The 9,582-nt window shown below is 39.8% G+C and overlaps 1 protein-coding gene across 3 annotated transcripts; it reads right to left on the bottom strand.

Annotated features, from left to right (window-relative positions):
* Positions 1 to 2,212: 2,212 nt before the first annotated feature.
* On the bottom strand, positions 2,213 to 5,544 carry LOC112216155 (cell division control protein 42 homolog). 3 transcript variants are annotated; one of them, XM_024375928.2, is made up of 6 exons: positions 5,302 to 5,459; positions 4,716 to 4,846; positions 4,457 to 4,529; positions 4,245 to 4,354; positions 3,848 to 4,045; positions 2,213 to 3,142 (listed from the first exon to the last, which is right to left on the bottom strand). In XM_024375928.2, the coding sequence occupies exons 2-6, from the start codon at positions 4,818 to 4,820 to the stop codon at positions 3,053 to 3,055; spliced, it is 576 nt and encodes a 191-aa protein (XP_024231696.1). In that variant the 5' UTR covers positions 4,821 to 4,846; positions 5,302 to 5,459; the 3' UTR covers positions 2,213 to 3,052. The 3 variants fall into 3 exon arrangements, with proteins under 3 accessions (XP_024231696.1, XP_024231697.1, XP_024231698.1); XM_024375929.2 differs by lacking the exon at positions 5,302 to 5,459 and adding an exon at positions 5,208 to 5,297; XM_024375930.2 differs by lacking the exon at positions 2,213 to 3,142 and adding an exon at positions 3,150 to 3,600 and having other exon boundaries at positions 5,302 to 5,544.
* Positions 5,545 to 9,582: the final 4,038 nt, after the last annotated feature.

The raw sequence follows: 9,582 nt of genomic DNA, 5'->3' as shown, positions 1-9,582 counted from the left end.
GGAAACACCGTACAACAAGCGACCTGGTCAGCGTGCACTGCTCCCGGCCCATCACAGGAGTCGCTGGTGCTAGATGAGATAAGGATATCCCTGCCGGCCAAACCCTCCCTAACCTGGACGGCTGCGACAGAGCCTGGACTCGAACTCAGAATCTCTGGTGGCACAGCTAGCACTGCGATGCAGTGCCTTAGAACACTGCGCCACCCGGGAGGCCTTAAATCTTGTTTTTCAACAACCCCACAAATTTCTTGAAATCAAATAGGACATCTACTTTGTGCATGACACAGATCATTTTTCCAACAATTGTTGGAACAGAAAGATTATTATTGTACAGAAAGATTATTTCACTTATAATTCACTGTATCACAATTCCAGTGGGTTAGATGTTTACATACACTAAGTTGACTGTGCTTTCAAACAGCTTGGAAAATTCCAGAAAATGTCATGGCTTTAGAAGCTTCTGATAGGCTAATTGACATCATTTGAGTCAATTGGAGGTGTACCTGTGGATGTATTTTAAGGCCTACCTTCAAACTCAGTGCATCTTTGCTTGACATCATGGGAAAATCCAAAGAAATCAGCCAATACCTCAGAAAAAAAATTGTAGACCTTTGGTTCATCCTTGGGAGCAATTTTCAAATGCCTGAAGGTACCATGTTCATCTGTAAGTATAAAAACCATGGGACCACGCAGCCATCGTACCGCTCATGAAGGTGATGCATTCTGTCTCCTGGAGATTAATGTACTTTGGTGCGAAAAGTGCAAATCAATCCCAGAACAACAGCAAAGGACAATGTGAAGATGCTGTAGGAAACAGGTACAAAAGTATCTCTATCCATTGTAAAACGAGTCCTATATTGACATTACCTGAAAGTCCGCTCAGCGAGGAAGAAGCTACTGCTCCAAAACCACCATAAAAAAAGCCAGATTATGGTTTGCAACTACACATGGGGACAAAGATCATAGTTATTGGTGAAATGTTCTCTGGTCTGTTGAAACAAAAATAGAACTGTTTGGCCATAATGACCATCGTTATGTTTGGATGAAAAAGGGGGGTGCTTGCAAGCCAAAGAACACCATCCCAACCGTGAAGCACAGGGGTGGCAGCATCATGTTGTGTGGGTGCTTTGCTGCAGGAGGGACTGGTGCACTTCACAAAATAGATGGCACCATGAGGAAGGACAATTATGTGGATATATTGAAGCAACATCTCAAGACATCAGTCAGGAAGTTAAAGCTTGGTCGCAAATGGGTCTTCCAAAGTTGTGGCAAAATGGCTTAAGGACAACAAAGTCAAGGTATTGGAGTGGCCATCACAAAGCCCTGACCTCAATCCTACAGAAAATTTGTGGGCAGAACTGAAAAGGCGCGTGCGCTCTAGGAGGCCTACAAACCTGAGTTACACCAGCTCTGTCAGGAGCTTATTATGGGAAGGTTGTGGAACATTTGACCCAAGTTAAACAATTTAAAGGCAATGCTACCAAATACTGAGTATGTAAACTTCTGACCCACTGGGAATGTGATAAAATAAATAAAAAGTGAAATCACTATTCTGACATTTCAAATTCTTAAAATAAAGTGATCCTAATTGACCTAAGACAGGGAATTTATATTCGGATTCAATGTCAGGAAATGTGAAAAACTTCGTTAAATGTATTTGGCTATGTAAATTTCCGACTTCAACTGTAGGTGAATTAGACAAGGATTTCATTTTTATTAAAAAGACTGCATGGAGACTTTAAACAAGGCAGGCCGACCAAAGGAAAGAAAGCAAAGTGAACTTGAATGTAAATTTGTATGTACATAACCATCTGACAAAGGACACCTTAAGAAACATAGTTAACACTTTTGTAAACCTATTTTATTTGTTAACATGTACTGTATATATTGAGGATACACAGAACATGGTGCACTACCTTACTATATGTATGAAGATCATTATTTCAAGTGTTGATATAACTGTTTGTAAAACGAATACTTTTCAATTCAATAGGCTAATTTGGTTGTACTGCAATCCTGTCGAGATTGCTTCTTATGCCTTTACAATGTTAAATAAATGTAAGTGTACTGTCCTTGTGTCTTCAACTAGTGTGGAGTGAGTGTCATCCTCTATGCCAGAACACTGACAATACAATATACTGAGAGCCCATACTTAAATCAGGGGCATATCAGCACTCCTACTCTTGAGAATGAATCAGAAAAGAATGCACACTTGAGAATTCTAAACTTTATTTGGTTGATACATTTCAAGAAATTAACTTACTCAAATTGTGACAACGGGAGATGTAAATGTTTGTATAAAACAAATAAACATCTTGTAAGATTCTGTTCCTGTCAAAGGAGGAACAATCTGTCAACCGAGTAAAATTCTAAAGCAAAAGTCTCATGGTGGTTTTACACTGCAACAATGAGCTGTTTCATTCAGAGCAGTAAAGACTTAAGTGCCTAGAATGCAATAGAGTATGTGACATCAGACAAGGCATTTGCTTTAAAAGACAAAAAAAAAAAAACTACTATACTGCCCTGACAAACATAGCATATGTTGTAACTGGGTTGGCACCAACATATCATTGTTACTACCGACTGTTACAGAATCTATTATCACTTTCCCAATTGAAAGGGGATTTATGTTCACCTCAGGTGTTCATGAAAACATTATATACACCTGAAAAAAGGGAATCATTAAAAAATAAAAAAAACTTGGGGAATATTGCCAACAGTATTGAAGGTAAAATTGTTTTGTCCTGTTGTCACTGGTCCCAATCATCAGCTGTGTGTGTGTCTGTGACCCTTCCACACTTCTGATAAGACTATGCAGCCACCAATCTGTTTAACTGAAAAATACTGAGATGGCTCTAGGAATGATGTGTACTATTACATAAGAGCAAAGGTTCTAGTAGAGATCAATTAAGTTCACACACTACTTTGCAAACATTGTAAAAAATATGTGTGTCATTTACCAATAGGAGTGAAGTAACGTTGTGCAATAATGGTTTGCTTTTCTCCGAGTAGTGTTGATGAAATGCTCTAACCAATAGAAGAGAGGAAATGCTCAGAGCAGCACACATTTGCGCCTCTTCTTGGGTTCCGGAGGCTCCAGGGCAGCCAGTATTGCCTCATCAAACACATTCTTTAGTCCTTTCTGCAAACACAAAACATGAATGTACCAAATACATTTTTTACCTTGCAGTGTGTAACCACAACTGGTAATACTATCTTATAAAAGGAAAACAAACTCAGCTGCAGTCTTACGTAAACTTGCCAATTAAGTGCCAAACTGGACATGTTCTTTCCCATAGAAAAATACAGGTTAGCATCCTTGCCATGAAGGCCAAGGTAGTATGGGCTATTATGACTAGGCTAGGCGTAAACAAAATCGACATTGAAATGAAAGAAGTTAATGGGCACGCATTTAAAAAGAGCATCTTGGTTATTTACTTGACAAATAGACATTCCTTTACATTAAAAGACGCAGCAGACGATCAGACGCAAAGCAAATATTTTAAAAGACCGCCGTCAAAACAGACAGCATTTTCTCTGGGTTTCAGGGGGTTCTAGAGCTGCTAGGATAGCTTCATCAAATACATTCTTCAGACCTCGCTATAGAGAGGGAGGAGAAAGAGGGGAATATGACCAGTGTTAGATAGAGGTTAGTTAGCAGACATACAAGAGTAAAGTGCATTCGGATGAGTTTCCAATACTAGGCCACCACTAACACAGAAAGAATGAAGGCAAGACAAGCTTAGCACAAAGACAACACAGACTAGATGCACATTAACACAAGTTGCTATTATGCAAGTCATAACTCTATTCCCTATTTTCTATATGTTTTAGAAAGAAGTCTCACCTGTGTTAGGGCAGAGCACTCAACGTATTTGACTGCTTTCAGGTCACGGGCGAGCTTCTCAGCTGTCTCAGGGCTGATGGGCTTCTGTTTGTTCTTGGCCAGCTTCTCTACTGTGGAAGGGTCATCTCTCAGGTCAATCTGAGTTCCAACCAGTAGGAATGGTGTCTTCGGACAGTGGTGAGTGATTTCAGGTACCCACTGCAAGAGAGAGGAAACATTATTTTCAAACAATCAGATAGTCCATCAGAATGTGTCATAACTAGCATCTTCCCCATCACTTCACATGTTACCAATTTTACATTCCATTTAACCTACTAGAAATAATATATAATTTAGTCAATATTCCTTTATTAAAACATGTGCATTGTATGCTTCAAGGGCTTGGCATTGTACTCACCTTTTCTTTAACATTCTCAAATGAAGAGGGTGAAACACTAGAGAAACAAACTAGGAAAACATCAGTCTGGGGATAGCTCAAAGGCCGTAACCTGTCATAATCCTCCTGACCTAAGGAAACAGATAACGTGTTGATTAAATGTGAATAGCATTCAACCAAAAATATGATCTATTCAAATTGTGAACATGTCCTTGAAAATGATCCACTCTTACCCGCAGTATCAAATAATCCTAGAGTGTAAGGTTCACCTCCAATCATGACAGTTACTGCATAGTTATCAAACACCTGTGATGAGAAAATGAAAAGAATGAGATATCCTGTCCTGTTCCATGATTATTCTGAATGGTAATTATTGAGAAGAACAAGCTAAGTCTCTTTAAAGCGTGTGAAACACGAGAATGAGACACCTAACTCTGGTGATCAATAATCACTGTGACTGAGATAAACCCAATTTATAGAAGATACACATACTGTTGGTACATATTCAGAGGGGAACTTGTTGGTTGTGTATGAAATCAAAAGGCAGGTTTTTCCCACCGCTCCATCTCCAACCACAACACATTTAATCGTCTGCATATTTGTGTTCTCTGTTTACTGTATGTCTGAAAGAGAAAAGACAAAGAAAAAAGTTCCGCATAAGTTAGCTACAAGACTTCAAGACGAGTGGCAGGGAAGACGTATCCAGTAGTAGCTGGTTGTATGCTACGAACGTTAGCTAGCTAACGTTTGAAACTGGTTTCCTATGTGGCTAGCAAGCCAGGTCTAAATGAAGAAGTTGTAGCAACAACCAACTAAATACTCAATAGAAATATATGACAAAAGATAACTAGCTACAATAGATACTTTGCTCTAACTAATTTAAACTGACGTAGCTAATGTTTGCTAGCTATCTGGGTTGGTGTTCGCAGATCTCATTCTCAATTTCATATTCATTTTATTTGTTACTAACGATGAATGACAAACCTATAGATAAAACACCTTCATGAACAGCGTTGGTATCATTTCAATTGATACCCTATTGATGATGATAACATGTAATTCGAAAGATTTCCCTTACCTCTTTCTTCTTCTTGTGCGTTTCCGGCAGACTAGACGCTGTATTGCTGCCGGTCTCAGATCGGAGGGAGAATTACACATTTAAATATCTAATAGCCTATCAACTGTAGGTGCAGGCTGGTGCAATAAAGACCGACAACAGTTTCCTTTCTATTTTGTCTCTGCCTGTCATTTGAGCCCAAGATTGTTACAAGCAAAAATTCAGTTACACCCAACTCGCAGAAAAGTGTCCTCAGCAATATTTTTGATTTAACTAGGCAAGTCAGTTAAGAACAAATGATTATTTACAATGACAGCCTACACCATCCAAACTCGGACGACACTGGAGCAATTGTGCACCGCCCTTTGGAACTCCCAATCACAGCCAGATGTGACTCAGCCTGGATTCGAAACAGGGACTGTAGTGACGCCTCTTACACTAAGATGCAATGTCTTAGACTGCTGTGCCACTCATCAATATAACAGGGCATGCTTCACAGTCTCTACCTCTTCACATGCCTTACACTTCTCATCTGGGTGTTTCCCCACTAACAATAACCCACTTCCCAATCCACAATGACCCAACCTCAGCCTTGTCAACAGAACCTCATCCCTCCTTTCACTCCACACATACCTACTGACCAACCTCACAGAATTCTGGATAGAATCCCCCATTCACGTTCCCACTCCTGTGTCAACCAGTCTGCTATGATGCTTCTACATGCCCCTTAATGGGAACCCCACATATATCTCCTACCTCTTCAGAGCTTTCTTCACAACCTTATCCACTGCCTCATTTCCCCCTACCCCAGCATGAGCTGGGATCCACAGAAAACGTACCTTACACTAGTGATGGGTCGTTCACAAACGAATGGCTCTTTTTGAACTGATCATTTTGGTTAAAGTGGGGAGCCGTATCGCGTCGGTGAAATATTTTCATTCTGCTGGTTTGCATTCTGCTTCTACTGCTTTTTGAGCTCAAAACAATGTTTTTCTGCAGTTACGTTACAAAATAATTATCTAAAGAGGGTGTATTCTCACTGCAGAAAGACATTGTAGGGCGAGCTCATCAATCTGGTCCACCCTGATTTTCTACAGTGCATAAAACAACGTAGGAGTTGTGCTGTCCCTGCGGTCATCTCGCAATTACTGGTGGTGGTGGTGGTGCATGTAGCTTTTGTCTTCAACACCTGTTGCCAAAAACTCCCCAACAGCAAAATGAAGAGGATCCACCGAAGAATAGCCCACCAACTACATCAGGAAAAACTAAAAGTAGTCTAGTATAATTACCTGACTTGACGTGTCTGTCTATCAAACACCTGGATCTGCTTGTTTGAGTTGGTTACCCTATAAATATTGGAAGGATACAATGATACTTTTTGTTTTCCCCCTATAGACCTAACATTCTAACCATTCAAAATATATATTTTTTTAGGACTCACGATGTTGCACTTTCCTCTCTTCCAGTTTTGTTGTTGAATTTATAGATGTAGTTGTAGCAGTTGAAGAAGATATGCCTGTAAAAAATATATGCAAAAAATAACAATGCCATGTTATAATTTACAATATGATCAAATACAAGGACATACAGTGTTTGTATATTCTAATTTTCTCCAGAAAGCTATGTGGAAGGAACACAGTAGTTGGATTTAAATTCAATGATAAACTTCATTCAGATCATACTCATCTGGCTTATTGCATGGTCTTACAACACTGTGGGTAGCACATTCTGAAGTTGAAGCAGGACAATCTGAGTGGCATTACCTGTGTTGAGGACTTGTAGCTTCAAACCTGTGTAGACATTCCTCCCTGGTCTGGAGATGACACACCAGTACTTCCCCTCATCACTTTACCTCAGTGTGATAGTGAAGACCCCAGCTTCCTGATCCTCCCCTCTCTCACTCTGGGCTTGCTGGTCTTCACCACAATCTGACAATAATCATAGACTGGTCCCCTACACCAGTACTTTGTGTTCTGCCTGTAGTTGGAATTGTACTGGCAGGAGATGGTTACATCTCTGGTTACCACGTTGGGAGCAAACAGCTGAATCGAGCCCACACTCCTCCATGTTAGAGGGAGGAGAATGAAGAGAGCTGTACAAACATTTAACATGGTCAGGAGATGCAAAGTAAACTTTGGAAAAATACTTAAGTTTAAATTAGTCAATTTTTACTATTTTCTTTTAACCATTTCCAACTGGTATCTTAATCACAATAGAATCACAATTGTTGACTTAATCATGTTTCTCTTGAAGCTCGTAATAATCATCTTCTAAATATAACTATCTATTATAAACTGGGTGGTTCGAGCCCTGAATGCTGATTGGCTGACAGCCATGGTATATCACACGCTATACCACGGGTATGACAAAACATGTATTTTTACTGCTCTAATTACATTGGTAACCTGTTTATAATAGCAATAAGTCACCTCTGGGGTTTGTGGTATATGACCAATATACCATGGCTAAGGGTTGTGTCCAGGCACTCTGCGATGCTTTGTGCAAAAGAACAGCCCTTAGCCGTACTTTACAGTACTTTACCATTGACAAATGTAATATACTGTATATCACAGACGTCTTCATGATGAGAAGGAAAAGGCAATGTGAAATATTTATGTAGAACTATGTGTTCTTCACTTTGTGTATGTGGATTATTGTCTGTCCTTCCCCTTAAAACATTGAGCAAAATCTGCTTGCCAGTTCTCTCTCTGTGTGTGGGTGGGTGTAATATTATGTTCCTCATTCAAATGATGGGCACTACTCCGAGTCTACTGCTTAGACAATTTATCTGCAGTAGGTGGCAGTAAAGGCCTCCTTCTGAAATGTGTTTTGTCATGGCAGATTATCGATTTAAAGGAATTTGACATTTACATTTTAGTCATTAAGAAGATGCTCCAGACTGATTTACAGTAGTGAGTGCATACATTTCTATACTTTTTTTGTACTGGTCCCCTGTGGGAATCAAGCTCAAAACTGTCATGCCCCTTAGGAGAAAACCCACATATATACACTACCGTTCAAACATTTGGCGTCACTTTGAAATGTCCTTGTTTTTGAAAGAAAAGCACATTTTTTGTCCATTAAAATAACATGAAATTGATCAGAAATTCAGTGTAGACATTGTTAATGTTGTAAATTACTATTGTAGCTGGAAATGGCAGATTTCTTATGGAATATCTACATAGGCGTACAGAGGCCCATTATCAGCAACCATCACTCCTCTGTTCCAATGGCATGTTGTGTTAGCTAAACCAATTTTATCATTTAAAAGGCTAATTGATCTGAAAAACCCTTTTGCAATTATGTTAGCACAGCTGAAAACAGTTGTATTGATTGAAGAAGCAATAAAACTGGCCTTCTTTAAACAAGTTGAGTATCTAGAGCATCAGCATTTGTGGGTTCGATTACAGGCTCAAAATGGCCAGAAACAAAGGACTTTCTTCTGAAACCTGTCAGTCTATTCTTGTGCTGAGAAATGAAGGCTATTCCATTTGAGAAATTGCCAAGAAACTGAAGATCTCGTACAACGCTGTGTACTACTCCTTTCACAGAACAGTGCAAACTGGCTCTAACCGTAATAGAAAGAGGAGTGGGAGGCCCCGGTGCACAACTGAGCAAGATGACAAGTACATCCTTTGCATCCCAGTATCTCTACTTGCACATTCATCTTCTGCACATATTTTGCCACTATGGCCTATTTATTGCCTTACCTCCCTAATGTTACTACATTTGCACACACTGTATATAGACTTTTCTATATACAGTGTTATTGACTGCACGCTTGTTTATCCCATATGTAACTCTGTGTTGTTTGTGTCGCACTGCTTTGCTTTATCTTGGCCAGGTCGCAGTTGTAAATGAGAACTTGTTCTCAACTGGCCTAGCTGGTTAAATAAAGGTGAAATAAAATCAAAAATAAAATAAAATGAGAGTGTCTAGTTTGAGAAACAGACACCTCACAAGTCCTCAACTGGCAGCTTCATTAAATAGTACCTGCAAAACACCAGTCTCAACGACAACAGGATGCTGGCCTTCTAGGCAGAGTTGCAAAGAAAAAGCCATATCTCAGTCTGTCCAATAAAAATAAAAGATTAAGATGGGCAAAAGAACACTGACACTGGACAGAGGAACTCTGCCTAAAAGACCAGCATTCCGGAGCCGCCTCTTCACTCTTGACGTTGTGACTGGTCTTTTGCAGGTACTATTTAATGAAGCTGCCAGTTGAGGACTTGTGAGGTGTCTGTTTCTCAAACTAGACAGTCTAATGTACTTGTCCTCGCGCTCAGTTGTGCACCGGAGTCT

The sequence above is a fragment of the Oncorhynchus tshawytscha genome, linkage group LG16 (assembly GCF_018296145.1).
Source record: "Oncorhynchus tshawytscha isolate Ot180627B linkage group LG16, Otsh_v2.0, whole genome shotgun sequence".
Classification (NCBI taxonomy): domain Eukaryota; kingdom Metazoa; phylum Chordata; class Actinopteri; order Salmoniformes; family Salmonidae; genus Oncorhynchus; species Oncorhynchus tshawytscha.
This window is presented reverse-complemented; position numbering and strand designations above follow the sequence as displayed.

Coding starts and splice junctions, on each gene's coding strand:
- LOC112216155 (XM_024375928.2), bottom strand. CDS start 4,820: ATGCAGACGATTAAATGTGTTGTGGTTGGAGATGGAGCGGTGGGAAAA. Junction 4,530..4,715: donor CCTCTGAATATGTACCAACA/GTATGTGTATCT, acceptor TTCTCATCACAG/GTGTTTGATAACTATGCAGT. Junction 3,143..3,847: donor AGTGCTCTGCCCTAACACAG/GTGAGACTTCTT, acceptor TTGTGTTTGCAG/AAAGGACTAAAGAATGTGTT.